The 26,767-nt window shown below is 40.0% G+C and overlaps 1 protein-coding gene across 1 annotated transcript in view; it reads right to left on the minus strand.

Annotated features, from left to right (window-relative positions):
* The window catches only part of TRIM24 (tripartite motif containing 24), a gene marked incomplete at its 5' end in the record, with an annotated part of 60,109 nt that extends 33,545 nt beyond the window's left edge, over window positions 1-26,564 (minus strand). The window contains 2 exons of the mRNA XM_082011514.1: window positions 3,158-3,276; window positions 26,162-26,564. Coding sequence (XP_081867640.1) covers window positions 3,158-3,276; window positions 26,162-26,564 — 522 coding nt within the window. The remainder of the gene's footprint in view (window positions 1-3,157; window positions 3,277-26,161) is intronic.
* Between the last annotated feature and the right edge of the window lie 203 nt (window positions 26,565-26,767).

The following is a 26,767-nucleotide window of genomic DNA, read 5'->3' on the forward strand; positions in this document are numbered from 1 at the left end:
TTTTATACAATTACAGCGCTCTCACGCACCACAAAATGCGTCCTGATTGGTTACCACACACAGTCCATGCGCTTCTCACACAGTCAGGATTGGCTGCTTGCAGGTGTCCACGCGCTCTTCTCTAACCATTCTCCTTCCTTCTTCTGCTCCAGTACCTCCCCTTGGCCGCTCATAAAAATATCCAGTGCTTCTACTTCCTCCTTAGTTGTTTACCATCTTCTCAATGCCACAGCTCCTTCTCCTCAAGGTCGAGCCCTTGCAGGGTGATCCCAACAAGAACCCATGGCTTGCCTCTAATTTAAATTTCTTAAACATCCTGACAAAGCTGCTAAACTATCAAAGCCAAACTAACCATCTCAGTAGAAAATTTCTACAAAATAGCCAATGTTTTTGACAGAATTTGGATGGTCTCTGATCCAGTATTTCCTGCAAGTCTCAGTATCTTTTCCACTTGATCTCCTCTGATCTGTTGCCTTTCTTGCTACTGGCAATTTCTCTTTCTTTCGTCTTTGCTCTTTCAAAGGCAAAACAAGATAGGCTGATTATAAGGATGTATGATCCTTAAACCTCATAATATTCCCCAACAGGACACTGATCCATTTAACTATTATTGAGTTAACTTTGCTGTTCCACAACAGACAGCTTTATAGAATGGTGTAGCTTTTTTCTAGGGTTCCAATATCAAAGTGCAAAGGAATGTCCCAAAAGCTTCATGATGATACCAAAACAAATCTATTCAAACAAAACAGAACTGCACATCATTCATTTCCAAGAGGTAAGGTACACGCTCACTTAGCAGGCATCTAACAAAACATTTAGTTCGATTTAAAAAAAAAAAAAAAGTCAGCAGAAAAGCACATGAATGTACTACTATGCTGGTTCAGCAAAGTCTGCTGATTTGCCTTCAACTGCTGCAGAAAGTATGCTGTGTTCAGCCAGGGAACTTAGCTGAAGAACAGACATGCTTTCTGAACGGCAAGCCCGATGGTTTTTGTTAGGGAGAGAGAGACACAAGTGTGGAATGGAAGATTAAGATAGATGTCTGAGAAGGGAACTTAAGGAAACACAGATGCTTTGAAGAAACTCCCTGAAATCTGCTCACATCACTCAACAATGGATGATTTCAAATCAGCTGCTGAAATATGTGGAATTTCTCTGTATGTCTCTCCAGTAGATCAAGATCAGAAGGTAAACAAAAAAGACATCTCCCTCAATTCCCAGAAAGTGCCTGACTTAACCTGACATCACTGAGTTTGGTGGCTACTCCAACTTTTGATACCCTATGACCCAAAGTGCACCCAATGCTACATGATTATTACTAACCTCAAGAATATAAAGTACCTTTCTTAAATTTTGAGTCCCTTATCTGAGTCTCAAAGGCCTTCCTCACTTAACTTTCACAGAAAGCAGAAAAAAAAATGCGGGGAAAGAGGGCCTGAGGAGGCAACAAAACAAACAAACAAAAAGAGACTTTGTCACTAAACCCAGGAAAAATAAATCTACTTCTATCACTACTCCCCAAAGCAATATCTTAGAGGACTTGTTATATAACTAAGCAGAGGTTATGGCACAGGTCCAAAAAAATATTCAGGACTGCTTCTGCATAACAAAGTTTTTTGGTATCTTGTTTCTCTTCCTAATTTTAAAGTCAGTAAAAAAAATTATGACAAAATTTTCAGTGCAACAGGGACTATTCCTTTTCTCAGTCTTGCTGGTAGAGTATTGAGAGACTTTGTGTAAATCTCACAACCATGTCCAAAACTCAGATGTTTCCCTGCAACACCCAACGAGGAAACAAACAAAAAACCAAAAAAATCCTAAACTTCACACTGTTCTATGTTAAGGGAACACTGCTCATACTTCCAGAGACTCCCAACTAAATTTCAGTTTCTGGTAAGGTCTACCATTTCTCAGAAATCCAGTTTATTTATGTATGCAAAATTCCTTATAAGCTAAACACAGTTTAATGTTTTTTGAGACCCAAATTAATTCCTCATCCTCAGAGATGATACCAACATTTATGCCTTTAATAGTAAGTGAGCTGGTATCACAAACCTGGCTGGGTACTTTCATCCATTCCTGAGAGACATACCCATTCATACATGTAAGCACAAATTTCAGCTAAGCTTTGAAACAGACAGACTACATAATAAAAGATCTCCAAGAAGCTACTCCCAAAACAAATGTATGAAGAGCCAGTGATACAGGTCCCTAAAACAGGAATGCAAAAAAGACACCTTTTTAAAACTAAAGGAGACCACCATCCAAATGTTAGAGGGTGATTTAAAATGCAAGCCATATTGACATAGTAACCTTTTTGTACTGTTATTATGAAGAATGCAGCAACATATAAAGAGGCCGATTTATTTACAGTAAGTTCCTGGAGTTTAATAAAAAGTTTATGAGTTAAGAGATACTAGAGATACTCTCTTACTAGCTAAAAATGAAGACATGCAATATTTTGATACCAGAGATTGCTAAACTGTGGTCCTACACGGATGTGATTATTCATTTGGTACTGCTTCTGCACTAGTACTTTCCTCCTGAAAAACTATCAGAAGAAAACCCCAGTATTACCATTCTTCCAGATAAGCAGGTTTTGGTTTTATGAGATGGTTGTTATTTCATTGTAAAAGGAAGAAGCAGCAGCCTACGTAAGAAAAACAGACAAGAAGCCCCTACAACATACCACCTTCCTCAATTAGAAGTTTGAGTCTCTGGCTTGGTAACTGCACTGCAGGCATTTAATGCCATATTTCATCAGTGCTGAGATAAGAAAAATAAAGTAAAAGATTCCATTTTACATTGAGATGTCTTGACATAGCGTTGTTTGGGTCTCTGCTTCACAGAGTGCTTCCAGCACCCTGTCCAAAGTACAGAAGTTCGCATTTTAATGCCTATTCCTTACTTTTATCTTCTGCTATCATGATGAAATTTTATATCAACAATTAAAAATAGTTTAGAAAAAGACAACCACCTTCTTTACATGCATTTTCATCGGTTTTAACTGATTTTCTAGAGTAGCTATGCCATATGATGACTAAATGTTTGAAGTCTTTTTCTGCATATGAACAGCAAAAAGGCCACACAGCAAGAAGCCAAGGATATGCATACACATCCAAAAGGTGTTAACTTGATTACATGTTAATGCACTTACCTGATTTGATTTCTCTACTGTGCTACTGGGAACCTCTGTGGTATCCTTCACAAAAAAGTTATCTATGATGTGTCTCTCAGCACATTCCTGACCACAAATTGGACAGCGGATAACACCGACTAGGGGGAAAAAAAAAAGTCTGATTATGCTTGCGCAACTTAAGGTATATCAAACAACTTCAAAGACAGCTTGTTAGGACAAATACTTTGAAAGGATGTTTTAATATCTTCCTGTCAATAACTTGTGAGTAAAAAGAAGCTAACTCTCATTTATCGCTGAAGTAACCTTATTCGCTGATGACGTACTCTTTCCACCAAGGTCAAGCACCTTTTTATTTCAATCCTATAAAGAATTTGCCTTAGTCATGGAAAATGAATCCCTTTTCTCTAAAGCAAATGTATTCCCATTGACAACTTGTTGTTATAGAATGGATTCAAGCGAACATTTATTAGTGACATTGAGCGCTATTACAGACACACGCATACATGCCAGCAGTGTGTCGTGACTGACGTCCAACTATGTAATACAAGAAACTGGTATGTAATAAATTCCAAATTAATGAGGCAAGGTGTATAGAGGAAGAACACACCTGTATTAGTACTGTGACTACCTTCACACTAAACAAGGGAAAGCAAGTAAGAAAGACATAGGAATAAATAAGCAAGGTCCTCTCCCTCCTCTCCTCTGCAAGACACACAGGGGAACAATTCTAAGACAGTAACATACTTAGACTCGTGGTTGAAGAAAGAGCTGAGAACATATAAATCAAAGGCTTAAACAATAGTTTTCTCAAGAGAATAAAAAGGACAAACTCAAGTTCAGAACTTGGGGTTCAACAGAGAGTAGACTAGACTGAAATGGAAAAGATCTGTATAAGCATTTTAAAGTGTTCATAAGTGCAGAAAACAGAATGTCTTATTAACACTGAGGCTTGTTTATCATCCAAGAAAAATCTCTAGAATGCTAGGCATTAACATCTTGCTTTAAGAAAATTATCACACTCATTACCACCAAAAAAAGGATTGCAACTAAGCTAGGTTGAAATAATTACTCAGGATGTGGAAATCATCAGGCAAAGCCTACAGCAGAAGAGTCATGTGTGTCCATACTGAGAGAGAGTCTAGACCTACAGCTGCCATTTGAGACGAGGCATGATTTTAGGTCCTTAAAGAAGATCAGAGGCACCATTTAACCCAATGAATTTAACACCAATATATAATTCAGCACTTGCATATTTAACTAAACGAGCATGGGCTTAATTCTGTTCCTGTTTCACTTTTATGATAAAATGCAGAAGTACAGAAACTATTAAATATTTCATTTTCTGCAGAAGAACTTAATTCCGTATTGTAAGCGCTTCATACAAGATTTAGGTTAACTTTCCGTGTTCTTCCAATACACGCTAGCGATTTAACTGGCCAACCCACTATAATGCAGTTGTCTAATACAGGTCCACCAGTTTTACGAAATTAGCTCTTCATTTTGAAAATTTAGCTAGCTGTTTTCCACTTGTGTGCAAGGCATTTCACTTTCATCTAAAAGGCTATGACGTGAAGCCTGGTTTTATTATAATTGCCATTTTGCCAGTCTGCATTTCAATACATATTTGTGCAGCTTCCTTTGATATACAAATTCTATATTTTGGCTAAAACTTTTGTAATATTTTTTATACCATCATCATGAAGGATAATTAAGAAATCCAGTTCTGGTATGTCAGGTAGTTAATAGAAATCCAAGTACTGAATTTCTCCTTTTATTAAGCAAATCAACTTACCACAGTCAAGAGTTAACAAATTTCCTAATACTCAAGCTACATACTTGCTAAAAAAGACTATTTTTTTACATTTTTCAACAGTACTGATTACAAACCACCCTCTCTTCCCTCGCTGCTCATTCTTGACCCCGACAAAGTACAGTGGAAGCACTGAAACAGATTGGTTGTATTAAGCTGAGTTTATAAATTAGCTTGAATTGAAAACATGGTGGGCAAGGAAGGGGCAGGGAACAAGTTTAGGAACACACTAATGTAAACCAATCGTTTAATTTGCATTTGCACCAACAGAATACTGCCAACTACCTGTTCAAGAGATCACTTAGAAATTCTAGACTGAAGTGGGAGATGGAGAAAAGGAAAACTGCCAAACCTCTTGAAATCTTCTTGAAACTTTTCCTAGAATTCCTTATGCTGCCTAGCCTTAAATCAAGATTTTCTTCTGCAACTGTGTGTGGCAAAGTTTGCTTTTGTTCTAATCCTGGATTGACGACTGCTATACAGTTTTAACCCAGGTTTAATAAATTTCAGGACCATGGATTTAAGCAAAAATACCTAATATCATGATCTCAGTGTAACTCTTATACCCAGGTTACACTTGCTACACACACAGCTGGCAACATACGCCTTTTTGCCACAAAACGCAAAACACAAATTAGCCAGGCAGTATTCCTTTCAGGTCATTATCTACTACTCTTAATGTATCCAAGGCTCATTCAGTATATTACTGAACAATATTAACCTCATGTGGTCTCTTCCTCTCTACTCTCCAAGTGGGAAATGGAAGGTGCAAGCAGAGCGCTCTGTGCACGTCTCTTCACGCGTGTTGCATTTGAAACAAAAGGGTCACAGCAAATAACATTACCTAACGAATTCATGCAGGTTCATTTCAGAACTTCAATCCAGCCACCTCAAGGAGACACTCTCACACAGATATGCTGCACATCAGCACTGGAATTTCTACCTGCGCTCCTTACCAGTAAACAAATAGCACAGCAGAGTACACCATATAATCGCCACGCAGTCCTGCAGAACATGGTAAGAAGCTGGCAGTTCACCAGAACCCACATAACTAAGAGAGACACTGAGTTACTGAGAAGGAAAAGTGGTTTACAATGAACCCATAATTCCAAGCTTTCTACAGGAAAACAGATGCAGAAGAGGAAAGACAATGACCATTTTGGAAGGAAATGGAAAACATGGATAAATACAAAACCAATGTACTCAAAGTTTTAAAAAAATAACACTGTTATATTCAAGTAAAGACACGCTTTAATTTAGCAAAGCTCATGGACAAACGTATCTGTTTCAACATCAGCACTTCTACTGACATTATCAGGGTTACCTATAATAATTAAGTACTAAAGTTTTATGTGGAGATAGTAATTTTCAAGTAAATTCTTACTTTGCAATACTAGTTACAGAACATGGCTTTTTGTATAAAATGATAAAACTACACATAGGCCAAGCAAAATTTTCATCCACTCATCCAACACAAATTATATAGTTGTCAGTTATCACAGATCTGATGAGATTTAAGTCAGTTCATGTTATTTATGCTACTTGCAGCCCAAAACACATCAAGCACATCCCTAAGAAGCACGCACTCTTAAAGGACAGGCTGCAGAGAGTTATAAACAAGAAATATTGGGAACAGGAGAAGGAAAGTTACTGGATTTGTTCAGTATCTGTTTCTGAAGGTAACACACAACATTGAATTTTTTTCATGTGCAGAGTCGTCTTTTACAATAAGATTTGGTCCAGTAACATGATGCATTGGGTTTACATGTCCAGATTTTGGTAGCAGGGGGGGCAAGGGGGAGCTGCAGGGCTGTCCTCTGTGAGAAGACACCAGGGGCTGCCCGCATGCAGAATCACTTTCAGCCAACTCCAAGCTGAACCCATCAACAATGCTGGTGGCACCTCTGTGTTTAAGAAAGGGTATAAAATGCTCTGCAACAGCAGCTGGGAGAGAATAAGAAAAAAGTGAAAGAAACAGCCCTGAAGACACCAAGGTCAGTGAAGAAGGAAGGGGGAAGAGGTAATCCAGGCACTGGAACAGAGATTGCCCTGCAGCCCATGGAGAAACAGATTGTCATCCTGCAGCCTGTGGAAGACCACATTAGAGCAGATATCCACACTGCAGCCTGTGGATGACCCCATGCTGCAGCCAGTGGGTATGCCCTGAAGGAAGGTGCAGTCTGTGGAAAGCGCAAGCCAGAGCAGATTCCTTGTAGAAGCTACATCCCACCGTGGCCTATGGGGGACTATACTGGAGCATGAAGGACTGTAGCCCATGGACAGGGCCCATGTTGGAACAGGTCTTGAAGGACTGTATCCCATGGGAGGGACCCCACGCTGAGGCAGGGAACAAGTGAGTGGAGGATGGACCAGCAGAGAGGAACTGTTATGAACTGACCACAACCCCCATTCCCCATCCCCACTCTAGCTCTTGAGGAGAAAAAGAGGTAAAGTTAGGAGTGAAGGAGTAAAGTTGAAAAGGTGTGTGAGGGAGAAGGGTGGGGGAGTTTTTTTGTGTGTGTGTTTGTTACTCACCCTCCACATCTGTTTAATTGTCAATAAATCTTCCTCACATTGAATCTGTTTTGCCCATGACTATTTCATAAGCCATCTCCCTGTCTTTGTATGTCCTGTTGAGGGGGAGGAGAGAGAGCAGCTTGGTGGGCATCTGGCAGCCAGCCAAGGTTATTCCACCACACATAGGTCTTAGAAACAGACTTTAACAGTTCTAGGCCTTTTTTTTGTTTGTTTATTTTTAAAGCTAATGCTTTAAACTAGAGTTTTATCTTAGTTGATAAGAGAAGTGAAGTAGATCTGAAAGAGATGCTGGTTTGTCTATAACTTTGCAGGTTTTATATGGAGAAGACAGCGCTCTGTCATGTTGCAGCTTAGATGTGGAAGATGCACAACCTCATGCTAATTATGATATCTGTGCCACTTTGGAGGTGTAATGCAGTTTAGAATATTGCTAACCATAGAGATCTTATGCTTCTTCCTTTTCCAAAGTAAAAAGCATCAGAAGAGTACTGAGACAGTGTCATTGTCCTCAATCTAGTTTACTAGATACCACCATATGGTGTAGTATACACTACAGTAGTTTAAAAGAAATTTTATTGAAAAGATAGGAGGAAAACTCAGATAAATGACTGCTAGAGTAGTCTTTTGGTGTCAACAATAAAAATGGAAACAGTGTACAATAAATATCAGCATATTAATGACTTGATAGTTTTAATAGATTATTCCGACCATCTCATATCACATTATTTATAATACATTTCGTATGTACAGTGATGATTTGCTAAAGGAGTCACAGGCATGGTTTGAAATCCTTTTTTCCTCATCCAGTTTTCCAGTACAAAGGCTTAACTCAGACCACGGACAAGTATCCCCTCCTTGGTCCTGCAGTAATAACGAAAAAACACAATATTGCACACTAAGGATTACTGCTGTCGCCAGCCTACTAATAGACCTCATAGAGGTGTTTGACTTCTTTTGGTGCATAAAGAGTCAGGTTGGCTTAAAGTCATAATTGACAAATATTATTAAGACAGGTGGCTGAAGCAAACATACAAGCTTTTTGCTAACAAGCCAATAGGTGCTGTAGCAAGCTATTAACCCCAAATTTTTTGAACAACCAAAAAGGACAATGATATTTTCCAAAGACATTTATGCTTGTATTTTATCAAAGAGTTACAATAATATACACGAAGGAGGAATGCAATATAAAGGCAAATGAATATAGTCCCAGCATTTTCTTACTGCATTCCATGTATGTATTTGCTTTTAGTGTTCATCGGTTCACCTTTTTTCCTCATAAACATTTAATTACATTTTAAACTGTTCCTTAAGCATAAATAAAATGCAATTCCTAAATTAACCTCTGAATTAATTAACATTTCTTCCACCGAGTCCCTCTGCAAGACACTTTCCTAGTGCTACAATGAATCAAACTTTCTTTTTTTAAAGTGTTAAAGTTTGGAAGCAATCATGCAATAGCTTTCTAACTATGCTTAATCTTATTGCCAACACTTACTTCCTCTTGTTTCAAGACACCTGCTTCCTGCATTGTGCCGCAGTTTACTTCAGTACGTTCAAGGCTAGGAACCCTAGCTATTATACTATGGTCTGTTCAAGAAGATTCACATTCTGAATAGCAAGATATTAAAAGCCATTTCGTTGATTTCTTTATATAAATTGGTAAGGAAAATAATTCATCCTCACTATGTCATCAAAACAAGAACCACATTATTGCTTTAAAGGGGGAAAAAAGATCCCCAAACTATTTTGCTGCTCGTTCCTCCCCCCAAATACCCACAGTTTTGATAAAAGGAATGAGGGCAAAAGAGAAGAAAAATCTGGAAAGCTGCACCACAGACCATTATATTATCCCACACTGTGTGGGTTAATGAAATGCCACTAATCCAAAAATTATTTCTGCAATTGATATTTGCTATACCAAGTATACATTCTTCAAGTACACTACCAGGTCAGCCCAAACCTAGTATTTTCACAAAACACACACACAAAAAAAAAGCATCTTTAAATAAACATTGTCAGCGCAATTATAATGCAGCAGCATCAAAAGCAGCATCAGATTCAGGTTAGCATTTTGGCTAACACTGTTCAGGTTAAGCACGTTCCTGGATGGTGAGGCTCTACTGTTTATCTTAGAGGTAAGAAGGATCTCGAATCCCACATTAACATTCTGATGCTCAACTAATTCTTGACCCAATCAACTCTAAAGAGCTTTGAGATACTTGTGTGTGAATTGAACAATATAGTTAGGAGACTTCCAAGACCAAGTTATTTTTTAGTGAACAAAGTGATTTTCCTTCCTGAAGATTCCCTGAAAGAAGACTTGCTACGATAGCAAATTTCCAGAAATAAAGGGTTGACACTTGGTATTTTTAATGTAATTTCCTTTCAGAATGCCTGATATTGCACTACACTCTAGAGACACAGGGAATATATGAGAAAAGCAGATCTAGTATTACTTAGAAGAAACAAGTTGAGATCAAGCTACCTTCCCTATTCCTCCTTAGACTATGGGGGGGATGGGCAATTGGGCAAGGGTGACCTTACATTTTCCTAAAATTGCCTGAATTAGCATCACCTACCATCATCTACATCCTGCAGTTTAAAGGAAACAAACACCAGAGAGGACCCAGCAGTGACTCCAACACGCCAAATCAGCTCCAGGAGTAGTTAACCAGGGACCTTCAGCCAGTTGTTCCATTTTTGACTGGCCTTACCCTTCCCTGATTGCCTATTTGTTTGAAACCCTATGTTTCCCTCTCAGCCTTTTGTCAAGCTTCAGGCAGTTACCAGCTGATTTGCCATCCTTCCTTCCAATTTAGGATATTTACTCCTACAGAACCTCATTTTTTCTAGGGATAACAAGAAACCTGTTTTCTGGTTCTAACCGTCATCTGTATTATTCACATCAAATGCAATCTACTGCTTCCAGCCTTGTAGTGCCCATTACAATGGGGCAAATGCAGAGGGGAAGACAACCAAGAAAAATCCACAGGATTCATCTGTAAAATAATTGAAAATTTCAGTGTGTTTGGGCCTGAAGCACTGCAAGGTTTAGTGGATATGAACCAAAAGAAAAAACAGCCAAGGAGCACAAAAAACCCTCATGTATTGTTACAAATACATAAGGTTCCTCCATAGTTTTAGCACTTTGAATCTTCAAAAGAGCAACACTGCAAGGTGTAAGATAACACACATCAGAATACCTTTCACTGAGAACTGTCCCATTTTACATGGGCTTAAAATTTTCAAATTTAAGAATCCTAACAAGAATTGCACAGTTTGCTCTCTATTAATAACCAATTATTACATAAGTATCTTTATTCAAAGGTACAGAACAAAGAAATCCATTGTCTATCACGAAGGAAGAGAGGCTTGAAACGGTTTCTTCTCCTGTCTCTGTGCACTGATGCAAGCTAAGGGAGAATCTAACTCTACGTTGGCAGTCCACTGAGCTTTGACTGCAGTAAGTATTTCCAGTGTGTCAATTTGTAACTGTACTTACCTGCTTGTTCTTGCTCAGAAGAATGAAGTTCTCAAGTGTCAGGGTTTATTTTTGTCAAAATAATCCTGTAAGTTTTTTTTTTTTTTTTTTTTTTAAATCAAGCAAGCATTTCCAGAGTGCTCCAGTGGGCAGGTTCCACAATGACCATCATGATTATCATGAAGATGGTAAGTGATAAAATCCCACATTTTCATCTACTCCTTTGTGCCAGGATAGTTGTTCATGTAGCTGTACGGTTAGCTGGATCAAGAGCACATGGCTCTTGAGAAGGAGAAGCAGAAGGGAAGACCCCCACCCTTTTTAGCAGCAGCATCTATTTGTATAAAAATTAAGTAGCTGTGGAACCTTACATTCAGACTTCGCTTGAACCAGCCCTGGAAACCACATTGCTAACAAAAGTAACAACGCTGGCTCCCCTGCCCATTCATTTTTATCCCATACCAACACAAAGATTTATGCTGTCATGCAATGAGCCAGATTAGGGAATACGACATGGATTACACGGACTTGTGCCAGGAGAGAAGAGTTTATTTCCCCTGTAATAGTTCCCACTGACTACAGGCTCACAATGCATACGCCTCTTCAAGGAATGCGAGCCTGCATCTTAAACACGTAGGGGAAACCATGACACATTCTTTTTCTTCTTCACAGGTTACACGCTGCATCCACAGCAATGCCATCTCAAGCCGTTCAGCAGAATGGATTTATGGCATATACTGTATTATTTCCAACTCAGTTCTCGATTTCCTGGGAGTACATTCCAGGCTACTGAAGCATCCTGAGACAATAAGAGGAGACTGCTCTGGTCTGCCCCAGTTTTGGCTCATTTGCTTCTTCACTGTAGCGAACAGGTTTCAGAGCCAATTTAATAAAGCTACTGGATAATCATTTATAGATCCAAAAGGGTCTTTTTGTTTGTAGATGCAAAGTGTTTCACTAAAAAAAGGAGGACTTCAGGGCTCCCCTTCTCCAGTATAGATCAGTCAAAAAAAAACCACAAACCTAATTTTGTGAAAGGGAGCTCTCTTTATTAAATAGAGTGCTTGGAATCAACTGGTAACTGATTTTCCCTAAAATGACATAGTCATTACAGAATAAATTAATTAGGCTTGTGTAAGGCAATTTTCCTTGGTTTTACAGGAGTCTTGTTTGAAATTTTAATTATACAGATTTCAGCACAGAAAATACTAACAGCGAGTCACACATACAGTTAAAATTTTTGAAAAATGGACAAGCTGGTTAACATTAATAGAAGGTGTTAGAGATTGAAGACAGTGCCAACTATAAGATTATCAGCATAACTACACAGAAAATTAGGGCATTTCAATTGTGACCCACAGAATCTTTTCTCCTCTCACTGTGTATATAGACACCATTAATATTTGCAAGGTTTTTCATTAAAATGCATGGGGTTGAGGGTAAACTGATTATATTTACATAGGTCATGTTTTTCTGTTAAAAACAAACACTTTGAAAACTTGATTCAAGAGACAATATCATGTGCAATAATGTCTGAATCAATTTTAAAAATAATTACTGCTTTCCTCTTGTTTCTCATTAAGCCAATACTGGTGCTGCAAAATTGGCAACTTCTTCAAACCAGTTTGTTCCAGAAAAAGCTGCTCCTATCTAGTTCCGACAGCCTGCTGCTGCTGCTGCTAGTGGAGGGGAGATAGGTTAAACCAACAAGCAAGCACATCTCAAGGGGAAACTGGCACCTACTGCCAAAATATAAACATTCCAAGCAACCACGAATCTAGCAGATAAGTTTATTAAAATCTGAATGCTTTATTTGCCACCCTTTAAAATGTAAATAGATGAAAACCAGACAAAGACTACTAGCTGTAATCCCCCCTCTGGAAGAGTGTTACAGGCCAGTTTTTATGCTGCAGTGCATTGACTTTCTTGGAAAGCACTGCGGAGATGAATTAAAATATTTCAGCTGCTCTGTGAAACGGTTCATTGTTTTTGCTATACGTGCCCAATCTTCAAACACTTCAAATATCACGTATTAGACTTCATAAATTGTAAATTTTGAAAGGGCTGACTTTCCAGCCACTTCTGAATACCTTAAGAAATTCTGAAGGAAGAGTTTATGTTCACAGACAAGGCTGTCCAGTGCATTTCCTTCAACAACACAATTATAAGAAGTGTCATAATGGTAACAAAGGGAAATACTGCTATTGTGGGATAGATGAATAGACGATGAATAAAAAACCTCACTGCCTTGCAATGAACATGCTTAAACGACGATGCAGAAGCTGCCAACAATTATGCCACTTGTCACTGCCGACTGCAATGAGCATTTCTTTCACCAAAATTAAAACACATTCTTTCAAGTCCTGAAATTGTCAAGTATTTCCAACTTACATGTAATAAATTCAAGCATACAAGACACAAGGATTTTTAAGATTCAGTGACATTCTTGCACCGTTTTCTCTGAGCAGCCTAGTATTTAATTTTTCAAGTTGCTAACATTTTGAAAGCAGGTTTAATGCTGTCTAGATTCATACATTCTGCCAGAATACCATTTTGCAGACACTCTAGATTCCTGTCAACAGTACTCAAGTCCACTCTGTCCATATGCTTCTGGAACAAGGAAATTAATACCTTCTCCCTGAATAGCAACATCTTAGCATGTTGTTATTTCTATTTAAAAAAAGTTCACTAGGGTAGAAAAAAATTTCTGTTGCCAGAAACTCTGGTAAGGAGATGAACGCCACCTTAAAGTTGTGAGCACGACACAGCTAGTAGTCATTTCTTTGTAGCAAGAAATTTCATAGTCTGTTCTTCATCTTTGAGTTCTCACCTACTACCAGCTGATGGTTCAGTAGCTGCAGTGCAGTTCAATGCATGGTGATGCGTTATATAACATTATAGTTATAAAAACTATAGAAATTATAGTTATAGAAAAGTAGGTAAGCAGATTATCAATTCGGCAGTTGGAGCCAGTCACAAGCCAAAGAACCAAGCCTTTCTGGAAGACACTGAGAGTTGGTTCTTTTGAACCATTTACTGAAAAGATGAAAACTATACCCCGACATGTGACACTCTTCACTGTTTCACCCACTTCCTCTGTTTAGCCCCAGATACCATAATGTTCCCATCAACACTGAGCAGATGTGAAAGAAAAAAAGCCTCGAAAAATAACTTCTAAGTATTTAGACCACATTAAGGGAACCAAGTTGGAAGCAGTAGTGGGAACAACAGTAGGTAACAGGCTTTAGTCTGAGTATTTCAGGAGAAATGTCATCCAAAACAGGAACACTAATGCAATTCAAGGCCTTTGGCTAGCTCATGTTACTTCCTCTCTTCAAGTGTTCAGATGCACCCTTGCAATCTGTTCTTTCACAAGTCTTCTCTCATTCTCAGTACGATCACCACTCAAAAACTGGAAACCACCTATCAGGACTTGGGAGACTAGCCTTTTGGCCCTCATTTTTCAAGCCACTAGCGTCAGGGGAGCAATTCAGGTGCCTAAATAGACATACCTAATTTGAGAAGGCTATCCTGCCTGGCTTCCAGCTACTATTGCAGAAGGAAATAGATCTCCTCTGGATTGTGCAGTACATCTGTCAGCCCTTTTTTGACTATCACAGGTATCCCAGAAATTTAGAAGTGGCAAAAGATATTTCAGTTTGGACAGCTGAATCTCAACTTACCCATCTACTCTATTCCACGTACCTTTGCTATTGTGATTTCAAATTCCTGGTAGAAAATACAGCTGAGAGGCACAGAAGATCTCTTATGTAGTAAACAAACAAACTGTAGTCTGCAGCTCCAAAGGAGAACTTGGTTAAAGTCACTTAAGTGTCAATATCAGAGCCATCTACTTGTTAACTGCAGCGTTTGCTGCATCCATCTGTATTCTGCTATAGAGATACCTATTTTGAAGTTCTCCAAGGACAGACCTTAGAGTTCAGAAGTCATCAATCTCTATTATGTTTCCTTCAAGCTATCTCAAAATATATATTACAGTGATGTAACAAATATAGTGGAAGACTTCAACTTTATCCACAAATTGTATAAGCAGGGAATAAATGTACAAAAGTACATAGAAATAAGATGTTAATTTAGAGTAATAGGTTCTGCCTTTGTTTAGGTTATTTTGTTTGGTGAGGAAGTGGAGAGAAGTAAAAGAAAGGGCAGGTTGATATTAAAAATAGTTTTTCTAATTAGTATCTCTTCAATGACAATATGATAATAGTACTAGGACTATCCTAGGACTTAGATCTCTAGCAGTGAGAAAGAGGAACTTAATATGTATTTATTGATGAAGTCTGAATATTTATAAAGGTACATTTTTAATCTATGCTGAAATTAAGTCCATTATATAACAAACACTTTCATTATTAACCTGGTAATATTTTAAGGATTTCTAGATTTTTAAAAGCTTGCTGTTGGCAGGGACAGAGACAATAAAAGACACAAACAATATTTGATGAAAATTCCCACTCTGATAAATGTAGTCAATAAGACAAAAAAATAAAGATACTTCTTATTTCCTGCAGTTTCCATCAGATAGGTCTGAGTGCTCTGCAGTACATTATTATTGGAATAAAAACAACCCAAATATTCAAGCAATTTAATTTATTTGAGGAAAAACACACCCTCAAGATTCCCAAACACAGTCTATTCTGACTACTTGTTATATTCAAAAGCTGTTTCAGACTAAAGCTTGACACATGCAGAATTCTTGCATCTATGAAAGATTAACTCTTAACAGCAGCACAGAAATGCTACTGATTTATTATACCAAAGTGACTACATAAAGTTAAACTTTGCACTTCAAAGATGGATAAAGTTTCTTTGCAGTGTTGCCAAATTTTAATACCTTAAGTGGGTTTCATATAAGCATTGATTTACATGAAGTTCCCTTCATAGTCAATGCAGATCTAGGTAATACAGTTAGGTCATGATACAGTTGTCCCATCCTAAAAGAGATGACCACTCGGTCAGATGAAGCCTACCTTTAAAACATCCATTTCTTTCCAGTAACTATACTAATATTCCTATCCACTACTGGGTATCCAGTTCAATAGCAAAAATTCCCCCCGCCCTGCAAATCCTAAAACCAGTAACTAGAGAGGAGAATATCCTCCAAGTTATCTGCAAGTTACAAGCATTGCACTTTTGGGTGTAGATGTACAGGAATAAAAAGCCAACTCACTTTATATTCTTGCATTATATGTGCCCACTATCCCACAACACTGTTGTAGGGGTTCAAAAAGCAAGGGGACCAGCTTCTTCCCGTTCCCACATAACTTAAAGACTACAAAGCCGGAGCAATATATGCATTGTGAGATCCATGCAGACTATAGAGCCTGAAAAACCAGCATTGTTCCTTCTACTCTGACGATGCATTACTATGAGAATTACTGAATGTAACTAATAAAATGTATTCCTTCTGGGTTGAAGAGATGCGCTGACTGATCAAGTAAGAACAACAGTGATTTCAAATAGCTGCCCTACAGCGCTCAGGAAACAGCGGGTTACAGAGGCAGCAGTGATACTACTTGTGTTCCCAGTGCATATCTCCCGATATTCTCTCTTGTAATCTGCAGTAGATGACTGAACCATGAACTAGACCCTGTTGGCTCATGTGAACATCCACATCGACTGAAGAAATCTAGTCTTCCCATGGTTTCCCCCATTTTCCCAACACCAGAGAAGAGCTCCTTCAAAGGCTCCTCCCAGCATCACACACTCTGTACTAAGAACAAAGCTTAGTGAAATTAATCTTCTACCAAAACTGGTCTTCACAAATGCCATTTACCCACCCTTTAGATTCACTTGATCTATTTCCACTTTCTTGTGCCATACAGCCTGAAAGCATTGATCCTATAAGTTTAGATAATAAAGTTTCTGGAAACAGCACACTTTGCCTCCAGTACCAGTTTGGCAGCGAACTAGGATTATACTTCTATTCCTACTTTATTTTTAAGGAATATTCATAAGAGTTCAACCATAGTGGTTCTTAACCTACCCAGCTGGCATAATGACAAATGAAAAAGACAACCAACCACAGCTTTAAGGCAGAACAAAAGCCATTCTGGCAAGGATTTGAAGTCAGACATCCAGCAGCTCGTAGCACCTTTACTATATTCTCAGTAATTTAAATCAGTCAAAAGGCAGCCAGAGAAAACCTTATTAAATCTGATCTCATCCCAGTAGAACTAGAAGCAGGGAAAAAGGAAAAAAAATACACAATAAATACAACCAGATTGGAACACAGTACAATAATACTGTTGCTAAATGGACTTTAAAAAGATGCAAAATTAGCATTTAGCTTCTTAAAGAGTCCAGACTACATTCAGCTCTTGCACAAAGGGTAGAACAGAGGGAAGAGGACTGTCTGTTCAATCCATTTCTGATGCCTATATATAAAGTCTTCTTCATTCTGCCAAAACAGCTTCTAGAATGATTATTTTGAGAAGACATCTTTAGCCTCATTGAATTTAAACATCAGTGATAATAATCTAGAAGACATACGACCTACCATAAACTGTGGCTTCGCTTCTAAGTTGTACCTGGTCCCAGTTATAAGGCCATTTCTAAGAAGAAAAAGACTGTCTCCTGATCTGCAGTTGAACCTGCTCAGTCCACCAAGATGCACAGAATTTTACTGATGGTGCCAGCCCCAACAGTTTATACAACAAATACTTATTTATTTAGTGGTAACAGCAATTCTGGCAGGTCATTCTTATGATACAAAATAAGCTCCTATTGATAGGGGGTTTTTTTTGTTTCATCTTCACTGCTAGAAGATGCAGGATGACCACAAGCCCTCCCATACATTCCATCCCAGGCTCTTCTGAACACTCTCACAACACTAGACTCTGCCTTTGCTATGAAGCAGGGAATAACCATTCTATTTTACAGCTTGGTGTGTAGTACCTGAAGAAAGGGCTGCTAGCATCTCTGAACTCACATTCAGGTAGACTATGGGAGGCAAACTACACCTATGTATCTATTCTTACTCAGGCAAGGTTTAAAGCATGAACTTTGAATCCACATCTGAGTTTCTTCCATAGAGAAGGGACTGAGGAAACATTAAGTACAGCTTCTCAAAGGAGATCAAGTGCCTTTAACTTTTGAGTAAACTAAAAGTATTCTAAATTATTTTGTGGGTTTTAAAGAAAGATTTGCTAGTCAGCAGGTTATACCCTCATAGTCCCCACTCACTACCAGCAATGGGAAAACAACTACTGAAGGCCCAGTAGTCTAGTAGTCTATAGTTGGTAATGTGAAATATGTTCATCTGATTCGTGTGATGAAGTGTAACCTTCTGTACTTTTATGGATTTCTCCTGCACCATAAAAAGGGGTAACCCGTTCGGCCTTTCCCACCAAAACTTTTATTTTACAGGAGAAACTTAAACTACTTTGCTGGTGTATCAGCTCAAATCAGTTTGACCACTGACCGCATAGTATTGTGTAAAGAGAAACTTGTAAAGTGCATGCATAAAGTTTGGGGTCATCCTGGGGGCACGCTGAGGAAGATTCAAGAAGACTCTAGAAGGAGAAGAGGGCATGTGCCGAAGAAGACACGCCTATTCATGAATATGCATTAGCAGACAGGATATAAACCAAGAACAGGAACTGTACAGTGTGCATCTTGGTGGAACGGAGACTCCCGGTGCACCCAGCGCTGTTTGCTTGCCTCTATTCGCTTAATAAATTGTAAACTTAAATTGGAATCCTGTTTGGGACTCAATCATTTATCTCAGTAAGATCAACAATTCATAGGCCAAACCAGCTAAGAACAATAGCTGCTAATGTGTGATGAAAGACCCCTAAACAAGACAAAAGCAATTATCGAACAGAACTACTGAGGACATAAACCAGCTGCTTAAGCAGAGGTACTACTGGAACTGGGAAGCTGGAAACACTCAAAAGAGCTAGATCTAACCCTGAAGTATGCTACCTCCACGATTTCAACGTTGTGCAGACATTTAGCCATTACTGAGGTCCTGCTATCAGACACTACATACCATTACACATCTCTATATTCATTCAAAGTTTGTCTGCTAAACAGACTGTCTTTATCTCAGCTTCTGACTGAGCAATTGCCCACTACCCTAATTTATCACTTTGGGAATGCTATGAATTTCAACTTTTAGTTGAAAACTATTGAAACAATAGTTACAAGTCTCAGAACTTTTCCAAAAGGCAGATGATTCAAAGCTATTTCCACCTCTTTTTAAAGAAATTGACTAGGAGGGCAGGTAATTTACATGCCTACATTACTTTAGCAAGTAGTTAACTCATTTTAAAGCAGAGTCCGGGTTGAAAAAAAGTATGTTTCAATTCACACTTTTGCTGTTTAGGCCAATCTTGCATACTACTCATTTCTAGTAACAGGCCTGGTGGTGCTGGGCTGTTTTATCAAGGCACTATACCTTGCATTTAAAATTAGAACCTTGCTCCTACTTTAAAATACCTTGTTCTCCAGCCCCAGCAGAGCACTGCAGCTCTCTACCTCTCTTTCTTCCCACCTACTCATTCCCTGCACAGCTGCCAGTGTTCCCTCCCCTAACCAGCATCACCAGTGTTACAAGTATCCTGACATAGCAAGTCCAGCAGCAGACTGAGCGTAACAGGAACTTCTGTTAGGCTGGCTTACAGCATTAGTTCAACAAACTTCAACTCTGCACATCCTTGAGCATGTTGCAACTCTATAGCAGCTGCCTAGAAACAAATGAAGTGGATTAAGTGAACTTTTAAGTTTATTACATGCTTTCTGAACTCAAGATCCTAAAAAATACATGGGGTTTTCCAAGTCAGCATTTATGTAAAAATAGTCCTGTTTCTTTTTTACTATGTACAGTACAGACAGATGTGTCAGCTCACTGGGAAAATATACAGGCACTTTTCAAGTTAGGTAATCATTTTAGTTCAAAGGGTATTTCAGCTAGTCTTGTTTTATTCAAATTGCACTATATTCACTTGAGAGACTACAGTAGAAAGGGGAACTCACCACTTAAAAAAAAAGTTGCCTGTGGCAACATACTTATTAATCAGAAGCAGGAATCTTTCTACAGTCAGAAAGCAAATGGCTCAGTTCTCTTGTCCATGTACTCCCACTTACAGAGGGTTTCACACTGGAGCCGCAGATTTCTTTTCTGAAATGAGGATGTACCCATGACCCAAATCCACTTTAGAAACAAGGGCCCTCAAAACCCATGAGTGTAATTCAAACGGCTGAGCCTTGCTTACTGTCATCTCTTTTTCCATAGCCCATTGATAAACTTCAAAAATAACTAGAAAGCTTATTTAACATCAGTCCTCTATCATAAGTTAGTAATGTATGCGCAATTTTCTCCCACATAAAAGCTTCAAATAAGCATTTACTTGAAGCACTGGAGAGACAGTATCAAGTAATTAGCAACATTCTTTTGCTCAACCTTCGGTTCATACCTGACTTTGCAAGACTTTCTTGTTAAGAATGGCATGATTTTCTTAGTTACTTCACACAACTGTTTCACACTTTCTTTGATGGTAAACATTTATGTTTGTATACATGCTCTCTGGCCACTAGAGTAAAAAAAGTAGGTATTTAGTTAGTTCAACTACAACACTGACAACTTCAAAGCACATTTGAGCTGCAAGTACATAGTTTAAACAGTAAATGACTCCATAGCTACCTAATTACTGAGGTAAACTTCTAACAGCATCACTGGAATTTTTCTATGAAAACAATTTTTAAATTGTTTAAAACATCATTAAACTGTTACAGTGAATTAAAATTACATAAGAAATATTAAGTCCAGTTCCACAGCTGGACCATCCGTATAGGTCCACAATGCAAGCTACAGGGCCACATTCACCTGAAGAACCCTGCCTGACCAGCATATTATTGTTAGGAAATTAGCAAAAACTACTGTATTGAAGTATTACAAGATTTTTTACAATAAGATGAGAAAGTCTAAATTTCCAATTTCAGAAATAACAGATTTTTCATAAACAGTCAGTTATTCATACTGAAATACAGTCACATTAAAATTCATTTTAAATTCTTTTTGGTTTTCCCCTGTCTTGTTTTTAGATTAGATATAATGGGCAAAACACTAGCTTCACATGTTTTCTGTTACTGTGAAATTCCACTAAATAATATGGAAAATCCACCTACAGCATCTTAATACAAACTCGCATAAACCCCAGCATAAAGCTCTTCCCGGGCAAAAGACCAGCTTCTTTAACACCACTACATTCAGAATCAAGAGTTTCAACAAAATTCCTTTCTTAAATTTAACAAGCTGGGTAAAGTTGAGCGAACATGGCCACTTTGCAGGACTCATGTAAGCCAGCAGGCCAACCTAAATGCCTGCTGCATGGCCTACTAGCTCTTCAGTACTTTTCTTCTGCGAACGAGCTAGCCCACAAAGAGCACCCTGTGTCCTCAACTTGCCTCTTAATAACATAGGCACCATTATTTTCCCTTGCTCTTCAGACAATTCCTTTCCTTAAGGGGTATCTTTATCATATGCATTAAAACAACCCAATATACTTTCAACTAGATACACATCTGATAATTTTTAATACATTAGTATATATTTCATCTCCTGTTACCTTACGATCTAGCTTTCCTTTCCATTCTTAAAGGTACTAATTGCTTACCAGAGACACAAGCCCATTTTGTATTGGAACAGAGCTAGATTGGTGCCTGAGGATTTAAATCTTTGCTCAAAAAAGATTCACACAACAGTTCAGCTATTTTGATAACTTCTGCAGCCTAACTTTTAAAAGGCTTCTAATTCAAATGAACCTGGCTACATCACCGCAGTTGTTTTAACACTCATCGGTTTCCAATAGCTTCAGCTTTCCGCTTTCTATCAGTGAAAGAACCAAGACTGCATGTGCATCTAATCTACCCTCAAAATACTGTTCTGTAGACATACATAAGGGGATATCAAGGGTTAGGTCTTCATTCCATGCCTTAGAGACCTCCAAATTGTATTGGTAAACAAATATTTCTGGGCATTAATAAGCTGAAATATGAAACATGAACATCACTGAAATCCTTGTTTAATAGTTCTGAAGTATTTATTCCTTAATTAACAGCAAGTATGGAACATATTTGAGTTGTTAGCCTGGACACTCCCCAAGAATTTATATCCTGGGAGTGTCCAAACATTACATGTTTTTAACAGCTTCATACAGATTTGTTTGCTAATAGGTTTGTCTATTGAAAAAAACATAGGATTTTTGGTATTGACACTAGTAAGACTTAATCATGACACCTGCATAAAACTTTGCTATGCATTTCCATTCACAAGTTTTTCCCCACATGAGTTTCCAACCTATTTCATGTACAGATTGATGATAAAGAACAAACAAGGATGTTCACAACTTAAATAGTTTTGAAAAGGAATAGAATCTCAGTCTAGAACTTTGCAGCTTTCACATACCTCTTTCACATTTAAAAATTCCACACGAGTTTTATGACATCCAGATACTCCCCACATTACAAACGCTGTCCTTTAATTAAGTATAGACTACTACTCAAGTAGTCATTGAAGCGTCATCCAGCACAAAATTTGGGCAAATGGCAGATTTCTAACAACAGCCTTCTTGTATGCACCAGTTATAACTTGCACAAACAGTAAAGAATGGCTATTTGAGAAACAAAAAGAAAACACACATGAAGTTAGCCAAGATATTTAGTAGCAGTGTCTGTAGGCATTTGCTCACAAGCTAGTAACACATTCACAGGCCCACTCTCGCAGCATTCCCCACAGTTCATGAGGTTCGGTGCCTGGCAACCCGGTTTTTGGCAATGCAACAACAAAAACATCAGCTACATCAAATAAGTTGCCATTGGACAGTCAGAAAACAAGCACTGAGTTCTTCAGTGCTTAGACCATTGAAGTCTGACACACAGCTGATTCTGCAACACCTTAAACTTCAGGAACAGTACAGAGATCAGAAACTCCAGTTTTTCTTTTCTGTAGAAATTATTTTATTTCAAAACTGAATGCATGCAGCACTATAGAGTATATCCATGCCAAATGGCCTTGCCACCAGCCTACCTTTACAGGAGCAATACTGATTAACATCCACCGCACAAAACTCCTTCCCATGTCTTGACTCTTGTCTTTGCTGTTACCCATGCTGAACCTCATATTCAAGTGAGCAACACCAGAATTATTTATTCACTCTAGATCCTTAAGTTTGAATTTTTTTTTTTCACACCACTCCTTTATTAGTTGTTAGTATCTTTACATACAAAGAGCCAACATTCTCCCAGGTAAACTTGTCTGTATGTTGGAAGTTAAGGTACACGTTAAAGGTACGCCTAGCGAAGTGAAGGACTGTTTCTGCTTGGAAACAGTTTACCAAAGACAAAAAAGCATATCCAGATCATCCTTGAAACTCAGTTCCTCTTTAGCTGTTCCTCAACTAATTTGGATATTAGCACAATGCTCCATCTCAAGGCTGGCTCAGTGAACCACTCTCCAAATCACATCCTCTCCTTTGCTCAAGACAGACTCCCTTCTACCAATCTTTCTTCAGGCTTCCTTTTGTGCAACATCTTACTGCTCAGCACATGTGCATAAGCAGTCTGTCTACTTATCTTTCAGGAGCTTTTCATAGTTTGTAATTCTATTGTGTTCCTTACCTAGGACATTATTTCCAACCCAAATAGCTTCCCTGCTGTTTATTTCCTCAGTTTAGTCACAGTAATCTCATAATTTACATCAGGAAAGGCATTTACTATACAATTTTCTAAGCTTACACTTTCCAGTTTTTTTCTTCAGGTCACTCCTCATAAACCTTTTGCACAACGTATTACCAGGAGGGGTGACAGATTTGCACTGTTTTGTCCTTCCTTCCATCTTCTGAGAATTTAAGAACTCCTCTAACCATAACATTTTTTCCTCAATGTAATCAGCTTTAGACACCAACTTTTTTTTTTTTAAATCCTAACTTAAGTTTGCAACTTTTTTATATCAGTTGGAAAACAGAAAGCAGCTAATGCACATCATCTTGGCTATGTAGTATACAGCCACTGTCATTTTAACTAGGTCAAAACCATGACAAGAAAAAAAATGTTAAAGAATGCATCAAGGAGAGTGGGAGATATATACAAATTTCTTCTTCCTATTGGACAATGAACGGTAGTGTGGAAGCATGAAAATAACTTGAAAGAAGAGTAAAAAGGTAAAAATAACATCACCACAAAATAGTATGTCTGTAAATTTTTAGAACTGGGAGGAATATATACTGTATCATTCATTCATACACAACCAACTCACATAGTCAAAAGGAGGGAATAGAGCTACAAGTTTACTGTTGCTACAGTTCATTATTTCATTTATCATTTGTCCTCTCAAGCAGATGTTTGAATAGCACTGATCTTTTCATTCTTATGATGCATCTCATTTCTTACTCAACTACAGACCCTATTTCTGCTATATTTAAATAGAACATCTGGGAATTGAGCTATGCTGTTCATGACCTCAAAACTCAGAAGATGATGATTACATTGTCTCTCAGCCCATGTTGCAAGCCCTGAGCTAGCTGCATCTCTGCCCTCTTTCTCATTTCCAAGTATCTCATCTCAAAATATCTCATCATACACTAAAGATTGTGCCTTTTCTGCTCCTCCCATGCAGAACTTCACAGTTCTACTCGTAGATGTACGAGCAATAACACCTCCTGGATAAACCAAGCTTAAATGTACCAGCTTTGGATCTCACAGATTCTCCCATTCTGGAACTTCTGACGAGGCAGTCTGACTACTACATAAATTACATGCCAAAATTAAAGACTGAATGAATACACTAACACAGACATCCGTGTAGATGAAGAGGCTCAGCACATCCTGTTAATAGCATACTTGGGACTTTCTCAGATACTCTGAAGCAACACTGCCTCTCCAACTGTCCCAAATATTCCTTTCTCTCAAGGCTGTTCCTTTACGAATTGCTGCAAACATTTTGCATATTCAAGTTGTAACCCTTCTGGTCAGAACTGCTGGCAGGATGGTAAAGGTTTCCTAAATGCACTTAAAGGACTATGGCCATTAGTTACTTAAGAATGGCCAATCTGGAGTTACTACTTCTTTGATCATGCAGAACTTTCCAGTTGAGCCCCCACCGCACATCCCAATAAGCACAACCTCCACTAATACCTACAGAGAAGCTCAATTTCCATCACATTTCCTCTTTCCTATTCGAGTTGCTCCAGAATCTTCACCCATTTCCACTAGAGGATGCTTGTTTGCACCTTTTTCTAAGATGAAGTTGCCTTTAACAAAACTGACAGGCTAGACCTAAGGGGGGGGAACATTGGGAAAGGACTTTCAGATTGTAGTTTATTGCATATCTCCTACAGCACCAACAATAAGCTACTACGTCAGTCAGTACACCAGCCTCCCAAAACTTCCTCGCGGCATTCTCCCTTCAGTACGACAATTAAACAAGCAAGTTTTACACGAAGGCACTACGAGACCCACGCGGGGTGCCCATCGCGCGGGCAAGCGCTGCCGCCGGTCCCAGCTCCTTGCCGCCCGGGCGCTCCCGGGCCGGCCGCCGCCTGAGGAGCACGGCACCTGCGGGGCTTCCCTCCAGGCGAGCTCCACACTGCTGGCCGAGAAACATCACTCAAAAAAGTCTGTTTTCTCGCTACGTTTTTCTGCCCTCGTATGACCTCGTATTAAGGTTTTGTTTGTTTGTTTTTTTCTCCCCCCCGGCAAGAGGCAAAAAAGCGAACCCTTCTGAAGCCCCCTCGGCGGGAGAGGAGGGGGACGGCTCTCGCCGCTCCTCTCTATCCACACGGAGAGGTCCTGGGAAAGTACAATTACTGCCTTCCCTCCCGAAGGGGAAAAATTAAAGAAAAATAATAATAGGTGGGAAAAACAACAACAAAAAAAGCCCCAAACCAAGTGCCCACAACCCCACCGCCATCCCAGGCGCCGGCGAGCAGCGAGCACAGCCCGCCCCGAGGCCGAGCCCGCCCCGACAGGTCCGTGCCCCGGCAGCCCCGCGGCCGGGCACCTGCACCCCGCCCACGGCACCCGCTCCTTCCCGAGCTCCCGTCGCGACGGCTCCCCGCCCCCCATGTCTGTCCCGACACACAGGCCTCCCGGGGGGCGGGGGCAGCACCCCCAACTACGGGGGCCGTGGGCCAGGCGGGGGGAAGGGGTCGGCGGCGGAAGGGCCACTTACCGGGCGTGCAGTGCAGGGGTGAGGCCGGCGAAGAGACGGGCGAGGAGGGGGGCGCCGGCGGCTGCGGCTCCTTGGGGGTGCCAGCGGCCGAGGAGGGGATGGCGGGGGGCAGCATGAGGTAGCGGTCGGGCTGCGGCAGGCAGCGGAGGCAGACCGAGTGGAGGCAGGGCAGCAGCTTGGGCCGCCGGCTCTGGATGGGCTGCCCGCACACGCCGCAAGTGTCCAACAGGTTGAGCGGGGCCACCTCCCCGCCGCGCTCCGCCGGGCCCTGCCGGCTCTCGGCCTCGTTCTCCCCGCTCAGTGCCACCGCCCCCGTTCGCTCCGCCGGGCAGGGCCCCCCCGCCGCCGCCGTCGCCGCCGCCGCCGTCGCCGCCGCTACTACCGCCGCTGCCGCTTCTTCCATTGTCCTGCGCCGGCCGCCGCCGGAGCGCCGAAGGGAGGCGGGGCGGCCCCGCTGCCCCCACCGCTTCCCGCCCGCGCCGCTGCCGCCGCCGCCGCGCCGACCCCCACCCCGCGCGGCCGGCGGTGTTTGTGTGCCTGCCCCGGGAGGAGGCTGCCCCGCCGCGCGACACGGCCAACGGCTGCCCGCGCCCCGCCCTTCGCCAC

The sequence above is a fragment of the Phaethon aethereus genome (genome assembly GCF_964289735.1).
Source record: "Phaethon aethereus genome assembly, chromosome: 1".
Taxonomy (NCBI): domain Eukaryota; kingdom Metazoa; phylum Chordata; class Aves; order Phaethontiformes; family Phaethontidae; genus Phaethon; species Phaethon aethereus.